Source organism: Tachysurus fulvidraco, chromosome 11 (assembly GCF_022655615.1).
Source record: "Tachysurus fulvidraco isolate hzauxx_2018 chromosome 11, HZAU_PFXX_2.0, whole genome shotgun sequence".
Classification (NCBI taxonomy): Eukaryota; Metazoa; Chordata; class Actinopteri; order Siluriformes; family Bagridae; genus Tachysurus; species Tachysurus fulvidraco.
In genome coordinates, this window is record NC_062528.1 from 21,071,956 (window position 1) to 21,089,955 (window position 18,000).

Sequence of the window (18,000 nt, forward strand, 5' to 3'; positions counted from 1 at the left end):
TGCGTTAGAGAGATAACAGATTGGTCGAACTGTAATTTTCTGTTGTTAAACTCTGATAAGACAGAAATACTACTTATCGGTCCAAAAACCAGTACACAGAAACTCTCACAATTCAACTACAATTTAGAGTGATGTACTGTTACTAGTAGCTCAAAAGACCTGATTGTTATATTAGACAGCAACTTGTCTTTAAAATCGTATCGCCCATATTACAAACACCTTAGAAATATTGCCAATCCTTTTTGTGCTCAGACACACTTTCCCAGTTTAAATGTAGATTAAAAACTTCTCTCTTTAATCAGGCATACACATAATACATCCCATAATATTGTGCTCTATTACAGTACATCAGACATATTATGAACACCAGTTATGTTATGTTAATCCCTCTCCACTGCTTCTCTCTTTCTACCCATCAATACAACATTCATCAGACTGTATATTTATAATCGCACCCTCCAGTGTCACCCATATGAGGGTGGGTTCACCTTTGAGTCTGGTTCCTCTCAAAGTTTCTTCCTTTACCATCTAAAGGAGTTTTTCCTTGCCACTGCTGCCTGAGCCACCTCAGACTTGCTCATTGGGGATAAATACATACACACTGTGAACTAAATATATTTAATATTAATCTTGAATTGTGTACTCTATTAATCTTTATATTATTCTTTATATTAGTCAGTCGTGGCCTAATGGTTAGAGAGTCTAACTCCTAACCCGAAGGTTGTGGGTTTGAGTCTCGCCCCGGCCACGACTGAGGTGCCCTTGAGCAAGGCACCGAACCCCCCAACTGCTCCCCGGGCGCCGCAGCATAAATGGCTGCCCGCTGTTCCGGGTGTGTGTTCACTGCTGTGTGTGTGCACTTTGGATGGCTTAAATGCAGAGAGTGAATACCCAGGTATGGGTCACCATACTTAGCTATATGTCACATCACTTTTTTCACTTTCATATTATCCTTTGTTCTATGGTTATGTTCTGTAAAGCTGCTTTGAGACAACGTCAATTGTAAAAACTGCTATACAAATAAACTTGAATTAAATTGAATATTAAATATCTGCATGGAGCAGAGGTCAATGCCCTCCATGTTACCCAATACATCCCAAACGGCTGTCTCTGTCAAATGTGTTGTTTTAAAGCCAGACTGGTTGAGATCTTGGAGTTTGTTCTGTGAGAGATAGACAGTTGAATATAGACAGTGCATTCAAGAATTTTTGAAAGAAAAGAGAAGTCTGTAGTTACTGATGACTGAGGGATCCAGAACAGGTGTCTTTAGGATGGGAATAACACTTTTGAACGTAGTTGGTACATGACCAGATGTTAGGGACCCATTAATGATTGTGGAGATGGGTCTTGCAATATAGGTCTGTAACATAGTGCAAGGGAGTGAATCCAATGTGCAGGTGGTAGGATTGTAAGACCGAATGAGTTGTAAAATCTTTTACATTTACAGCATTTGGCAAACGCCCTTTGTAGCAGCCCTTGGCATCGATAAATGAACAGAGAGTCTCTAAACGGGTGTAGATCATTTATTGGGACACGTCTTCAGTTCACGAGTCGTACTCTTCAACATGAAATCCACCAGTCATCACCGTTTAACACCGTGAAACTTAAATTAAAGAAAGAAAAGTACACATTCAAAACAAACAAATGACCTACACACATTAAAATCAAACTTAACAGTGATAAGCTTTAAGCTATCGTAACCAGATTCACAATAAAATAAAAGACATACCTCGCTCCGCTTTATCAAGGGTGCAAAACAATACCAACTCTGCTAAACTCTGACAATCCAGTACCGGTGTGCAAAAAATAAAAACTTACAAAAGTATGTGATCCATGCTATTGCCCTGAGCACATGCAGAGACAAAACCAACAGCTAACCAAGAAAAAGGAGCACATGTTGTGAACATGCGCAACATAAATAAATTCCTCCGGTCAATCTCATCCCGAACACAGGTTCCGCATACACACGCACACACACAACCCTGCACGTGAACAAATGCTGCCAAATGCTGTACATGAACAACGGTTCAAACAAATGAAAGCCCAAAGCCACTTACACTCCCACCAAATCATGTTATGATAAACAACAAACAGATAATCATGCATGATTTCTTCTTTATAACAAGTGGCTATATGTAAAGTAGGTTTCATATATAGGAGGAAGATATCACCCTTGTAAAGCAATTAGAATAACATGTCTGATGCAAGTGTACTTTAAGTTGATAACCAATTATTCACTTTCTATTAAAAGAACTAACCTTTGAATCGGTCGTTCAATAAATGAGGGTTTGGAATGATGGTAATTTTTCCCTGACATCTTGCGCTCTGCAACTTGTACTTTCACACGACAGACTAAACCATCAATTCCTTCTGTGGTCTCAACCACTCTTCCAAGATGCCACTCATTCCTAGGAAGTGAGTCTTCCTTGATGATGACTGTCATCCACCTTCAAGTTTCGTCGAGGTGTATGCCATTTTTGTCTTACGGAAACATTCAGCAGGTACTCTTTCTTCCAACGGCTCCAGAATTGTTCGACTAAGTATTGTACTCTGCGCCACCTTTTTGCAGCATACATGTCCTCTTTAACAAACTTTCCAGGAGGGGGTAAGGCAGTCTTAGATTTCATCAGAATGATATGATTTGGAGTCAAGGGTTCTAGTGACATGGGGTCATTGATTACAATGCGGCTTATAATATCTTCAACCGCACTGACCTGACTTACAAATACTCGAATTGACTTAACCTCAGGATCTCCAACAAGCAGCTCGGTAGAGGGCTTAGGTGGTGAGAGCGCCTCTTGTTCCCATAGAAACTTCGGCCCTGATAACCAACTAACTGAAGAGATCTCTCCTGCCTCAAGACCTCTCGAGGCATGGTCAGCTGGGTTTTGTGCTGTGTCAACATAATGCCATTGACTTGGGTCTGTACACTCTCTTATTAGTTGAACACGGTTTGCCACAAACACATTGAATCTCCATGCTTCATTGTTGATGTAAGCCAGCACGACCTGAGAGTCAGTCCAAAAGAATTCTTCATCAATTTTAATCTCTAGCTCTGCCTTCAGCATAACACTCATCTTGGCTGAGGTAACTGCAGCTGACAGCTCTAATCTTGGGATGCTTATGATTTTTAAAGGTGCAACCCATGCCTTAGCCATAACAAGACAACAATGAATCTCGTCCTTGTCATTTTTATACCTTAAGTAGGAACATGAGCCATATCCTACATTACTAGCATCTGAAAAGTGGTGCAATTCCACTCTAACAATGTTACCAAAGTTATGAGGATGATAACACCTTGGTATAGCTATTTCCTTTAATTTTTTAAATTAATTTTTAAATTTTTTTTTTAGCCCATTTTTCCACTGCTCCCACCGTGAGCGCATGCACTCAGGAATTGGATCGTCCCATTCAATGCCTCTACGACACAGCTCCTGTAGTATGCGTTTTCCCATTAAAGTAAAAGGAGCCACAAAACCAAGTGGGTCGAACAGAGAGGCTATAACCGCTAGGAGGCCACGGCGAGTTGAAGGATGGTCCTTTGTATTTAGGTTGAAAGTGAAGGTGTCACTTTCTATTAACCACTGAATGCCAAGCACGTGTCTGTCTGGTATCACATCTAGTTGGAGATGAAGGGAATTGGTGGCTACTGCCCTTTCCGAGGGGGCTACACAAGAGAGGACGTCAATTTGATTTGAATTGAACTTATGCAGATGTAGGCCTGCAACCTTGCACAATTGTTGTGTCTGGAGAATCAGATCTTTAGCTTCCTGCACTGTTGGGACACTGATTAATCCATCATCCACGTAGAAGTTTTTCTCTACAAACTCTGAGGCTAAAGGGTAGTTAGCCTTGTGCTGTTGCACTAAATACTTAAGGCCAAAGTTGGCACACCCTGGGGAAGATGCAGCACCAAAAAGGTGGACTGTCATCCTATACTCCTGAGGTTCAGTTTCCAACTGTCCATCTTTCCACCAGAGAAATCTCAAGTAATTGCGACCTTCAGGAGAGACGTAGAACTGGTGGAACATCCTTTCAATGTCACATGTCACAGCTACTGCTTCCCTTCTAAAGCGACACAGGACTCCCACGAGTGAGTTGATAAGGTCTGGACCTGTCAGTAGGGTGTCGTTTAAAGAGATTCCACAGAACTTAGCTGAGCAATCAAAGACTACTCTTAACTTATCTGGCTTCCTTGGGTGGTACACTCCATGATGTGGGATGTACCAAACAGTGTCTCCTTCAGATGCTGGAGGTGCTAGCTCTGCATCACCCCTTTCGATTATTTCATCCATGAAGGTCAAGTAATGGTCATAATACTGTCTGTTAGACTTTAACCTTTTCTTCAGGTGTTGCAGCCGAACAGTGGCTAGCCTTTTATTGTTAGGAAGTGAAGGTAGACCATTGCCTTTGAAGGGAAGTGGCATCTCATAATGTCCGTTCTCCTTCTGTCTTATTTTGTCGCTTAAGAGTTGTATGAAACGGATGTCCTCTTGGGATGCATACTTTTCCTCATAACTCCTCTCATTGAAATCTGCTTCTAAGATCTTCAGCACATCAGCAGCAGCTGGCACAGTTATCTCTTTCACAGCGATTCGATGAACAAAACTCTGTCTTCCCTGTCTGTCTAAGAGAGGATTAACTGTTCCTATAATGCTCCAGCCTAGTGCAGTTCTTTGAGCAAAGGGCTCGGTTTCATGACCTATGACGACCTCTAAGGGAGCTAGTGCTGATGGACAGTCATAGCCAATTAACAATCCTACATCGCAATCTTGCAATGAGGGTAACTTATTTTGCAGGTGTCTTAAATGAGACCACTGAAGTGCTGTGCTATTGGTGGGGATATGAGACCTATCTACTGGGATAAAATCTCGTGTATATGCTTGCTGCAGTTTGACATGTGCATTGGTGTTCAGTCCCCGAACTTGTAAACCACTAACAGTTTTACTTGCTATCACTGAGTTGACAGCTGTCATAGTACTGAGCTTGAGTTGTACTCACTGCATGTTCACATTTAGTTCTGAGGCTAAGTCCTCCAAGATGAAGGTTGAATCACTTTGGGTGTCAAGAAGAGCATATGTGAGAATCTCCTTCTGAGGTTCTGTTGTTGATGACACAAAAACAGGGACAATGCTAGAGGTGGCAGAAACATTCCGTGTCAATACACGAGTCATAACCTTGTGGGTTTCTTCACTTGCTCCATGTCCTGAAGCTGTGGGATTTTTACTTACAGTTTGCTCTGGATTTACATTTCTCTCTCTGTGTAGACAGGTTGGATGACGTTTACCACATGTGCTGCAGGTGTGGCGCCTTTTACACTCCTTGGTTGTGTGCCCCTTTCTTAGGCATCCGAAACAAAGATGATGCTCATAAATGAAGGCCTTTTTCTCATCTGCAGTCTTTGCTGCAAAGGTTGGACATCTTGCAACACCATGTGTTTCATCCTTACAACATAAGCAAGGTGGCTTTAGCTTTTCAGGTAAAGCTGGAGTAGGATTTCTTACGTAAGTGCTTGTGTTAAGTGCTTTGGCTTATTTCATTAGCTTCATTCTGGAAGTTTCTTAAGAAGCTTGTGATTTTCTTCACAATCATTCAAAATTGTCAATCCTTTAACATAGGGTATAGCTGCAGCACATCCCTGAAGGAAATCAGCAAACTCTCTCAGTGCAATTGGGTCATTGGCTGCGATCTTTGGGCACTTCCGAAGTTTGTCTCTGAAAGCTCTTTGTACTATGAATGAACTTCCATACCGATCTTCAAGAACTGTCCAGGCACTCCTATATGCTTCTTCCGAGTTTTGGTAGAAAAATCCCTCTACTGCTTTGCGTGCTTCACATTTACATTTACATTTACATTTACAGCATTTGGCAGACGCCCTTATCCAGAGCGACGTACATAAGTGCTTAAATCTCTAACACTGAATACATTAATGCTGGTTCACTAGGTTACATACTTAAGATACCATGAGTTTAAAACATTTGTTCAAAGTTACAATGAAAAAGTGTCAAAGGTTTTTTTTTTTTTTTTTTTTTTTTTTTTTTTTTAAATGCAAAAGATAAGGAAAGAAGTGCTAGTTGAAGTGCTTCCTGAATAAGTAGGTCTTCAACCGCCGCTTGAAAATAGCCAGTGACTCGGCTGTCCGGACCTCTATGGGAAGTTCATTCCACCACCTTGGTGCCAGTACAGAGAAGAGTCTTGTAGTATACTTGCCTCTTACCCTGAGAGATGGTGGAACCAGTCGAGCAGTGCTGGTAGATCGGAGGTTGCGGGGTGCAGTGCGAGGAATGATGAGGGCTTTGAGGTAAGAGGGGGCTGGTCCATTTTTGGCTTTGTAGGCCAGCATCAGTGTTTTGAACCGGATGCGTGCAGCTACCGGAAGCCAGTGGAGGGATCGCAGTAGCGGGGTGGTATGCGAGAACTTTGGCAGGTTGAAAACAAGCCGGGCAGCTGCATTTTGGATCATTTGCAGAGGACGGATTGCGTTCATAGGTAGACCTGCCAGCAGTGCATTGCAGTAATCCAGTCTAGAAATGACAAGAGACTGAACAAGTACCTGGGCAGTCTGTGTGGACAAAAATGGCCGAATCCTTCTAATGTTGTAGAGAAGAAACCGACATGAGCGAGTCACATTTGCAACATGAGAGGAAAAGGACAGTTGATTGTCCATGGTTACCCCAAGGTTGCGAGCTGTGGCTGAAGGGGAGATCAGATCGTTGTGCAAGGATATAGCAAGATCGTGACCTGGGGATGGATCACCTGGGATGAACAGCAGTTCAGTTTTGCTAGGATTGAGCTTTAACTGATGAGCAGTCATCCATGATGAAATTTCTGCCAGACATGCTGAGATCCGGTCAGAAGCTGTGGCATCTGAGGGTGGGAAAGAGAAGATAAGTTGTGTATCATCAGCATAGCAGTGGTAAGAGAACCCATGTGATGAAATAACTTCACCAAGAGAGTGAGTATACAAGGAGAAAAGAAGAGGACCAAGTACTGAGCCCTGTGGGACGCCAGTGGAGAGTCTGCGTGGAGCAGATGTCACTCCCCTCCATGTTACTTGATATGAGCGTCCTTCCAGGTAGGAGGCAAACCATTCCCAAGCTGATCCGCAAATCCCAAGACTCTTGAGGGAGGATAAGAGAGTCTTGTGGTTGACCGTATCAAACGCTGCTGAAAGGTCAAGGAGGATAAGGACGGATGATAGTTTGGCTGATCTAGCAGTATGTAGCTTCTCAGAGACATCCAAAAGGGCTGTCTCTGTAGAGTGAGCTGCTTTAAAGCCAGACTGTTTGGGATCTTGGAGGTTGTTCTGTGAGAGATAGACAGACAGTTGATTATAGACAATGCGTTCAAGAATTTTTGAAAGAAATGAGAGAAGTGATACCGGTCTGTAGTTACTGATGTCTGATGGATCCAGAGCAGGTTTCTTTAGGATGGGAATAACCCTTGCTCTCTTGAAAGTAGTTGGTACCTGACCAGATGCTATGGATCTATTGACGATAGTAGAAATGAAGGGCAAGAGGTCTTGTGAGATGGTCTGGAGCATAGTGGTAGGGAGTGGATCCAATGGGCAGGTGGTAGGATTGCAGGACTGGATGAGTTGTAAAATCTCTTCTGCTGCCACAGTTGAAAAATGTGACAACGAAGGTGTAGGGGAATCCATACTCTGAGATGTAAGTGCAGTCGGGGCTGAAGTGAAGGTCCGGCAGATTTCCTCAATCTTCTCCTGGTAGAAAGAAGCAAAGTCTTCTGCAGTCAGGGAGGATGAAGAAGGTGGAGCCGGGGGGTTGAGCAGAGAAGAGATGATGTTGTGGAATTTCCGAGGGTCATGTGAGGAAGCTTCAAGCTTTTCCTTGTAGAAGGAAGTCTTGGCAGAAGTCACATCTGAGGAGAACTTGACAAGAAGTGTTCTGTAAAAATCAAGATCTGCATCAAGTTGTGATTTCTTCCACTTTCTCTCTGATGATCTTAGCTCTCTTCGATTGTTGCGCAGCACATCTGAAAGCCAAGGAGCAGAAGAAGAAGTTTTCTTGGGTTGCAAGATAACTCTTGAGATAGAGCAATTTTTCATTAGCAGGGAGTGCCTTATGGCCAATGAGGGCATTAAAGGATATCTTCCAGTCCATAAACTCTAAAGGATCGCCAGTGAATTTTGTTGGCTCAGGGACTGGTAATCGGCTCAGAGTGAATGAGCTTGCAATTGCCTTGGCCAGATTGACCTCTTCCTGAGTCGCTGACATAGATGGTGACGTAGGACGTGGCAGGAATGGTATAGCTTGTGGGTCTAACAAAGATGGAGGTTCATTGGTTTGGTAATCGGAGAGGAACTTAAGATTAGTTTCTCCCCCTTTAATGCCACCAAAATTATTGTATGCTCTTACACGAGCTGCTGCTACCTTTACTTCGATGTCTGCTTGTAGCTGCTGTAACTTAGTTTTTTCCTGCTCAAGTTTTGATTTTGTTTCAGCTTCACCTTTCTTGATCTCTGCTAGCATTCGTGTTTCTTTGAGTTTCCATTCGCTCTCCAGTTCATCAACTCTTGCTTGTTGTGCATGTAGCAACTGCATAACCCTTGCTTGTTCTTGTTTGGCAGCCAGGTCTGCTTCAGCATCTGCATGTTTGTTGGAAGACCAGGAGGTGGCATTTGAGTGGTCTGATCTCAACTCTGAGATTACCGTTTCAGTATCTGTTTTCCCAAAGACAGACTCGTACTCATCCTTATTAAGTACCATTCTCACTCTCTCCTTTTCAAGTTGATCATTGAAAACTTCTTCTATGTTCTCTAATCTTTTACTGACAAGATCACAAACATCAGCAGTCAAGGTGACACATGCATCCATTTTCTTAACAATGTTTGATGTAACACTATGGTTGCGTTGAATGGCTTCGTAATGTTGTTTCACAGTGGCTTGTTTAGATCCTATGTCCCTTTGGCTTCCTTCAAGTTCTTCAGCTGAGCAGAAAGTTTTCAATCTTGTTCTAATGTCCTTTGCTGTCTTCTTCCAAAGATCATAGGCTTTGTGTAATGCCCTTTCATTTTTTGCTGCACGCTGTTCATGCATCTCTTGGCCCTTCTCAGTTAAATTTCGTTCGCGAGAGCTGGATCTGAATTGTTTCTCTTCAGATGAACTGTCTGATTGGTCAACACACGACATCTTGTTGCTCTGTACTTATACTATGAAGCATAAAGTGTCTATGTCTGAACTCTAATTAAGAAGTGGTGACCTTAACGTAACCTTACTATATATTACCACTCACATCAGACATTTACACATCAGAAAAACACATAAGTAAGCAAGTAGGAACAACAGAAAATGTCAGAAATCAACACAAAAATAATGTAAAATCAGACAATTTGCTAAATTGGGTTTAAACCTCATGAGCTAACAATGACCTTGACATACAGTAACTTTTGTATACTCAACCTTGCAGCTAAGTGACCAAAACGATAGCGTGGTGGACAACAGGTTGTATACTCCTTGCTAAATGGCACTGGTACAGCGTAGTGGATGACTTTCACTGAACTGGCACGGCATGTAGCGACGACCTTTACTTTAGCCACGCGTTGCGTCGAGTTTCACTGTAGCAGCCCTTGGCATCGATAAATGAACAGAGTCTCTAAACGGGTGTAGATCATTTATTGGGACACGTCTTCAGTTCACGAGTCGTACTCTTCAACATGAAGCATCCACCAGTCATCACCGTTTAACACCGTGAAACTTAAATTAAAGAAAGAAAAGTACACATTCAAAACAAACAAATGACCTACACACATTAAAATCAAACTTAACAGTGATAAGCTTTAAGCTATCGTAACCAGATTCACAATAAAATAAAAGACATACCTCGCTCCGCTTTACCAAGGGTGCAAAACAATACCAACTCTGCTAAACTGTACTTATACTATGAAGCATAAAGTGTCTATGTCTGAACTCTAATTAAGAAGTGGTGACCTTAACGTAACCTTACTATATATTACCACTCACATCAGACATTTACACATCAGAAAAACACATAAGTAAGCAAGTAGGAACAACAGAAAATGTCAGAAATCAACACAAAAATAATGTAAAATCAGACAATTTGCTAAATTGGGTTTAAACCTCATGAGCTAACAATGACCTTGACATACAGTAACTTTTGTATACTCAACCTTGCAGCTAAGTGACCAAAACGATAGCGTGGTGGACAACAGGTTGTATACTCCTTGCTAAATGGCACTGGTACAGCGTAGTGGATGACTTTCACTGAACTGGCACGGCATGTAGCGACGACCTTTACTTTAGCCACGCGTTGCGTCGAGTTTCACTGTAGCAGCCCTTGGCATCGATAAATGAACAGAGTCTCTAAACGGGTGTAGATCATTTATTGGGACACGTCTTCAGTTCACGAGTCGTACTCTTCAACATGAAGCATCCACCAGTCATCACCGTTTAACACCGTGAAACTTAAATTAAAGAAAGAAAAGTACACATTCAAAACAAACAAATGACCTACACACATTAAAATCAAACTTAACAGTGATAAGCTTTAAGCTATCGTAACCAGATTCACAATAAAATAAAAGACATACCTCGCTCCGCTTTACCAAGGGTGCAAAACAATACCAACTCTGCTAAACTCTGACAATCCAGTACCGGTGTGCAAAAAATAAAAACTTACAAAAGTATGTGATCCATGCTATTGCCCTGAGCACATGCAGAGACAAAACCAACAGCTAACCAAGAAAAAGGAGCACATGTTGTGAACATGCGCAACATAAATAAATTCCTCCGGTCAATCTCATCCCGAACACAGGTTCCGCATACACAAGCACACACACAAACCTGCACGTGAACAAATGCTGCCAAATGCTGTACATGAACAACGGTTCAAACAAATGAAAGCCCAAAGCCACTTACACCCTTATCCAGAGCGACGTACATAAGTGCTTAAATCTCTAACATTGAATACATTAATGATGGTTCACTAGGTTACATACTTAAGATACCATGAGTTTAAAAAATTTGTTCAAAGTTACAATTAAAAGGTGTCAAAGGTTGTATTTTTTTTAGATGCAAAAGATAAGGAAAGAAGTGCTAGTTGAAGTGTTTCCTGAATAAGTAGGTCTTCAACCACCGCTTGAAAATAGCCAGTGACTCAGCTGTCCGGACCTCTAGGGGAAGTTCATTCCACCACCTTGGTGCCAGAACAGAGAAGAGTACTTGCCTCTTACCCTGAGAGATGGTGGAACCAGTCGAGCAGTGCTGGTAGATCGGAGGTTGCGGGGTGCGGTGCAAGGAATGATGAGGGCTTTGAGGTAAGAGGGAGCTGGTCCATTTTTGGCTTTGTAGGCCAGCATCAGTGTTTTGAATCGGATGCGTGCAGCTACCGGAAGCCAGTGGAGGGATCGCAGCAACGGGGTGGTATGCGAGAACTTTGGCAGGTTGAAAACAAGCCAGGCAGCTGCATTTTGGATCATTTGCAGAGGACAGATTGTGTTCATAGGTAGACCTGCCAGCAGTGCATTGCAGTAATCCAGTCTAGAAATGACAAGAGACTGAACAAGTACCTGGGCAGCCTGTGTGGACAAAAATGGCCGAGTTCTTCTAATGTTGTAGAGAAGAAACCGACATGAGCAAGTCACATTAGCAGCATGAGAGGAAAAGGACAGTTGATGGTTACCCCAAGGTTGCGAGCTGTGGCTGAAGGGGACATCAAATCGTTGTGCAAGGATATAGCAAGATAGCGACCTGGGGATGAATCACCTGGGATGAACAGCAGTTCAGTTTGCTAGGATTGAGCTTCAACTGATGAGCAGTCATCCATGATAAGATAAGTTGTGTATCATCAGCATAGCAGTGGTAAGAGAACCCATGTGATGAAATAACTTCACCAAGAGAGTGAGTATACTGTACAGGGAGGAAAGAAGAGGACCAAGTACTGAGCCCTGTGGGACGCCAGTGGAGAGTCTGTGTGGAGCAGATGCCACTCCCCTCCATGTTACCTGATATGAGCGTCCTTCCAGGTAGGAAGCAAACCATTCCCAAGCTGATCCGCAAATCCCAAGACTCTTTTCCGCTGCTACGGTTGAGAAATGCAACAACAAAGGAGTAGGGGAATCCTGCCTGTAAAATAAAGGTGCAGTCGGGGAAGAAGGTCCCCCCCGAATTTTTCAGTGTTCTTGTGGTTAAAAAGAAACAGTATTCTGTTGTCAGGGAGGATGAAGCAGGTGGAGCTTGGGTGGGTTTGAGTAGAGAAGAGATGATGATGTGAAGCTTACGAGTGTCTTGTACAGAAGGTTCAAGCTTTACCATGTAGAAGGAAGGTTTGGCAGAAGTCACATCTGAAGAGAACTTGGCCTGGAGTGTATGGTAAGAGTCAAGATTCGCATCAAGTTGTGATTTCTTCTACTTTCTCTGTGCTGATCTTAGTTCTCTTTGATTGCTGTGTAACACATCTGAAAGCCAAAGAGCAGAACAAGTTGTCTTCTTGGTTTAGTGGACAGAGGGCAGAGAAAGTCCATAGATGAGGAAAGAGAAGAGAGGAAAGTGTATGTGGCTGCATCCAAGGGTAGTGAGGAAATGAGTCAGGATCAGGAAGAGATGAAAGAGTGCCAGAAGCTACAGAAGAAGGGGAGACAGAGTAAAGGTTGGGGTGGGTAAGATAGAGATGCTGAAAGTTAGTTTTATGTAGGATAGGGAGAGTAACGATGAAGGATATCAGGTGATGATCAGAGATGTGAAGTGGGGTATCAGTCATGTCTGTAGCTGGGGAAGGACGGGTGAAAAGGGTTGTAGCTGTTGAGCATCAGAGCAAATAAGTCCAGAATAGTCAGGACAGAAGAAGATTGAAGCTCTTCAGAGGGAAGGTTGAAATTACCAAGAACTGTCAGAGGGATGCTGTCTGAAAGTAAAGCACTGAGCAGGGTGTCCATTTCTTCCAGGAAGTCTCCTATTGGACCAGGAGGGCAGTAGACAACAATGATGACAAGGTTAATTGGAGAGTTAACTGAAATGGCATGAAATTCAAAAGAGGAGATGGTTAAATGGGACAAGAAGAGTGTTTTGAAACTCCTTGTCAACAGCAGACCTGTACCACCACCAATGACTCGTTGTTTCTCGTTGTGAGAGAAAGCATAAGCAGAGAATAGAGCCGCTGGTGTAGCAGCGTTCTGTGGGGAGGTCTCAGTTAGAGACAAAGTCGATGGAGTATTGGGAAGCTATATCCGAGATAAAATCAGCTTTTCTTACGGCAGACTGGCAATTCCAGAGCCCACCTATATTTTACTATTTTACATTTACTATTTTATTTTTAAATTAAGTTAAATTACCAGGATGTTAAACAAAAGTTAAACATTTCTTTATGGCTACTTTTCTTTTCATGTCCATTAAAAACCAAATAATGACTGACATCAAACACAATTATAAAGAAACTCGGGTTGTGTGGAAACAAAACTTTATTAAACAGAGACCAGAGAGATCAGTTCAAACACCAGACAGAGTGCTTGTGTGTCTCTCTGTCGCTACACGCTGTAAGATCTGCACACACATCAGGCCTCACACACCACACACTGGTTTCCTGTGAGACTTTCACTAATGTGCAGCTCCACACAAGCGCTAGCGTACAGAGAAAAACGTCAAGCACTGCCGATCCAGCATCATGATGATCCTCTGTACACAAACATACAGTACAAAAACACAACTACAAATTCAGATGACAGGTGAAGGAAGTTGGGGACGTAGGATGTTCTAATGGAATACAGTAATTAGGAGATCAGGAGATGAGAGGTGTTAAATGAGCTCGAGTTTTTCCCCCAGGAATTCCTCCACGCTGTCCGTGTTCCACTTGAGGATGCTGAGTTCTTCAGCAATGTTCCCGTTATCGTCCAGCAGCTTCAGCACAGGATCGGAGCCTCGCACATACTGCATCACACAAACGAACCATGAAGATGAAAGAAATGTAGCTAACACTTAAGGGATGCTTCATTCCGCCACCACTTTCCTTAATAAAGCCGACAGAAGCCGCTTCCCAAATGACATCCTATACACTACATACCTTTAGATATTAGAATAATGAGAAAATGAGAGATTTGGGACTCCGTTTATATTATTGGCAATCGATTATATTTACAGTGAGACTGAAAACTCCTTCAATACACGTTAAACAAACATCTTACTTTTGGATGTTGAGAAGCAAAATCAACCACATCAGACATTTTATTCTGGTGTCATGTGATTAGCAGCTTTCTGCCATTTAAGGATACTAAAAATAAGATAAGTATGTGACTAAGACCAAAATCACAAATCTCACTGTGTTACCTTAATCTGAAGGCCCTTGAACATCTTTGGCTTGTCGCTCCTGACAAAAGCTGAAAGGAAACATACGGTTAATCACAGGCCGCGTACGGAAACGAAGTCGTAGCACGTTACAGCCGATCCCTCGGAGGACGTGTGAAACATTTCAACTTGTTAGATCTTTCACTTTCAATGGATTTTACTTTCAGTGGATAACTTTCTTATAACAGAGTTTCTGCAGGTCAGAGGTCATGATATTTAAGGCTTTTTTTTTTTAAATAATTGAATTAAGACCAAATCTGCAAATTTAAAACATATTGGAAATAATAAAATTAATAAAGCCAAACCAAGACACCTCACATTATTTTTTTACCATCAAGGACATGATATGAATTTTATTTTGCAAATAAATTGTAAGCCATTTATTATAAATAAATAACATACACAAAATGTTAATTTTTTAAGGAATAAAAAAAATGTTTAGATTTGACATTTTTATGTTTAATCGGTTTGGACTATTTTCAGATTCAAACATGATTTAATTTCCCAAACTTTCTCCCTTCACAGCAACCAAACATGAGGTCTGTGATATTTTAATCCAAGTTAAGGGAAATTCTGAAAGTTGTGTTTACCTTGGACTTGAGGGAACCTCCCCAATTTTCATCCACAGACCTCGAGGATGGCTCCAGGGTAGAGCTGGAGACACAACAGCATTCAGTATAATAATAACAACAACATTAACACCACTGTGTAGGGTTTACTGTATATTGTATATATGGAGTTGACGCAGCAGAGACTTGGTGTCTACCTTCCTCGATTCGAACTGAGCCTCCTCCTGGCAGCACTGCCTGCAGAACGGCTCAATCTGCGTCAGGCTGAACTGACCCAACAGTTCACATGAGCTGCATAGCAAGTTACTGGAGAAGCCGAGGTCCCTGCACGCCTCTGACGAAAGCTCTGCTCCGAACGCCGCCAGCTGCAACACGGTACAGAAACATGAACATTTACTCTATTAGACTTTAATGCTGTTCACTACACAGTTTACAGCCCCTGTACATGCTGTTATACGCTACAGACTAATGACAATAAAACACCATGGGACTTGAGCTTCAGAAGCACTTTTAGTTTCAGTAGAGGTTTAGCTTTAAGTTTAGAATACTGAGTGAATTTTTCCAATGAAGAATGCATCAGAACTGAGAGCATTAAATCCTTTTAATCTAAAGTACATCCACTGTTCACATATTTGCAGATTCTTTTCTTTTTTTAATTAACTTGTTTAATTGCTTTGAATATTTTAATAATATATTCCAAACATTTATTCTATATTTGTATCTATTTTTCTTTACTTTTACCTTATTTTTTTTTAAATTATGCTTGTGCACTTTTATAAACCATTTTATTAGTATTGCTGCTACAATAAAAAAAGTGGGAGTCAGTGACAAACAGCTCAGTTCTGCCTGTAATGAGTCTCTCTCAGGCTTTCAGAAATAGACCCCAGTCTGTTATTTCGCTTATTAACCATGTGTTAATGACATTAGATCTCATCTCGTGTTGTGGCGCCGTTACACTTTCCCAGAATGTTCATTAAACCGGATAAAGTATATCCATGACAGGGTGTGTGCTGTTCTTATGTTTCCTTCCTAAGTTTCTGTAAAGTTTATTTCTACTTTATATTATTATTATTATTATTATTATTACTATTTTTATTATATTTTTTTATTGTTCTTAGTATTATTATTTCTGTTATAGTTTGTTATTATTATCTGTTAATAATAATAAAAATAATAGTATTATTAGCAGATATTATTATTATTATTATTATTTTATAATTCTGTTATTTGTATTATTATTGTTGTTCTTAGTTTTATTATTATTACTGTTATTACTTATATTATTATTGTTATGATTATTATTTATTGTTATTACTGTTATTATTTAATTTTTATCTGTTATTTTTATTATTGTTCTTAGTTAATATTATTTATATTATTATTTTTTATTATTGTTATTACTGTTATTGTTATTATTATTACATTAAATAAACATGTAGCTTTGTTTATTTGAATGTAATTAAACTGTAATAGCAGGCGCATTCTGAATATTTTAAAATCGATATAAAATGATCTATAATGTGATTAATAAAAGCACCACAACAGAATCCTAACTTTAATATAAACACGAAGCTTTTAAAGTCCAGTTTAAACTCGTTTTCACGCCACGTCACCTCTCGCGCGCTGAAGCTAACTGTAGTTAGCATCTTTACCTCAGATTACTCAACGTCGAGATCGTTTTAAACTATAAAAAATACCACAATTTAAATATTCCGTTGTGTTAATTATAAGTTACTTACCGACTGAAGCAACGGTAAAAGCCAAAGTAACATAATTTCAGCCGCCATTGCGGTCCGTCTTCCGCCTCTCTGCTGAGCGGAAGTAGTAACTTTTCAACCGGAAAAGATTAGACGTTGACCTGGACTTAAACAACAACGCAAATATTTATTTCTAATTTTAAACGAATATAAACAGTTATTATCTGTTTCTCGTGTTTTATTTTTACGTTTCAGAGTTAACCGTATGGATATATTTAGTAAAGTACTAATTTATCTCCATAAGCGTAGCAGGCTAATGTTCCGTTCACGAAGGCTGTGTCCCAAATGGCTCTGTATTCCCTACATATGCGCCCTACTTAGGGGATGACGTAGTGTTTACTGAGCACTATCTAGTGCACTATATTTAAAACCGCAGCGCTTCTTAGGATTGAGCCTATAACTATCAGAGTAGCTGAGGTTACAATAGCAGGTAAATAAAAGCTGTTCTTCCTTCTGCGCCTGGATTTCTTTTGTTTATAGTGAAATTCAGCTATAAACCGAGGAGGAGACTGAGAAAAAGATTATAATACGATGCAGTGAGTTCCGAGAGAAACGTACAGAAGGATTAATAGCAGTAAGCAGGTGAAGTTCAGCATGTGTTCGTGTCTCCATCTGTGCTGCTGTGATTAATGGGCACTTTAAGGATCATGATGGCACCGAAGTTTCAGCTCCTGGCGCTGATGACCTTCGCAGTAACCATGTTGTTCCTGGAGAACCAGATCCACCAGCTGGAGGAGTCCAAAGGCAAACTGGGTGAGGAACAACATCTCTTACTGCTTCGGAGGTCCCTCACAATGCTCATGTGTAAATATGAGAGGGACAACAGCCTCAGTTCAGCAGTGCTGTGTGTGTTCAGGTGTGTGTGTTCAGCAGTGCTGTGTGTGTGTGTGTGTTCAGCAGTGCTGTGTGTGTGTGTGTGTGTGTTCAGCAGTGCTGTGTGTGTGTGTGTGTTCAGGTGTGTGTGTTCAGCAGTGCTGTGTGTGTGTGTTCAGGTGTGTGTGTTCAGCAGTGCTGTGTGTGTGTGTGTTCAGGTGTGTGTGTTCAGGTGTGTGTGTTCAGCAGTGCTGTGTGTGTGTGTTCAGGTGTGTGTGTTCAGCAGTGCTGTGTGTGTGTGTTCAGCAGTGCTGTGTGTGTGTGTTCAGCAGTGCTGTGTGTGTGTGTGTGTGTTCAGCAGTGCTGTGTGTGTGTGTGTTCAGCAGTGCTGTGTGTGTGTGTTCAGCAGTGCTGTGTGTGTGTGTTCAGCAGTGCTGTGTGTGTGTTCAGCAGTGCTGTGTGTGTGTGTGTGTGTGTGTTCAGCAGTGCTGTGTGTGTGTTCAGCAGTGCTGTGTGTGTGTGTTCAGCAGTGCTGTGTGTGTGTGT

General features: G+C 41.4%; 3 protein-coding genes across 3 annotated transcripts in view; 1 reads left to right on the forward strand and 2 right to left on the reverse strand.

Annotated features, from left to right (window-relative positions):
* LOC113645130 (tripartite motif-containing protein 16-like) overlaps positions 1 to 18,000 on the reverse strand; it is a 664,889-nt gene that overhangs the window by 90,108 nt on the left and 556,781 nt on the right. The gene's annotated exons all lie outside the window — the stretch shown is intronic.
* Positions 13,418 to 16,782, reverse strand: selenof (selenoprotein F). Its single transcript, XM_027150758.2, has 5 exons — positions 16,624 to 16,782; positions 15,082 to 15,249; positions 14,906 to 14,969; positions 14,298 to 14,347; positions 13,418 to 13,901 (listed from the first exon to the last, which is right to left on the reverse strand). Exons 1-5 carry the CDS (start codon positions 16,669 to 16,671, stop codon positions 13,770 to 13,772), a joined length of 462 nt encoding a protein of 153 aa, XP_027006559.1. The 5' UTR covers positions 16,672 to 16,782; the 3' UTR covers positions 13,418 to 13,769.
* Positions 16,967 to 18,000, forward strand: part of hs2st1a (heparan sulfate 2-O-sulfotransferase 1a) — a 10,811-nt gene continuing 9,777 nt past the window's right edge. Inside the window, exon 1 of the mRNA XM_027150757.2 lies at positions 16,967 to 17,394. Coding sequence (XP_027006558.1) covers positions 17,271 to 17,394 — 124 coding nt within the window. The 5' untranslated portion in view covers positions 16,967 to 17,270. The remainder of the gene's footprint in view (positions 17,395 to 18,000) is intronic.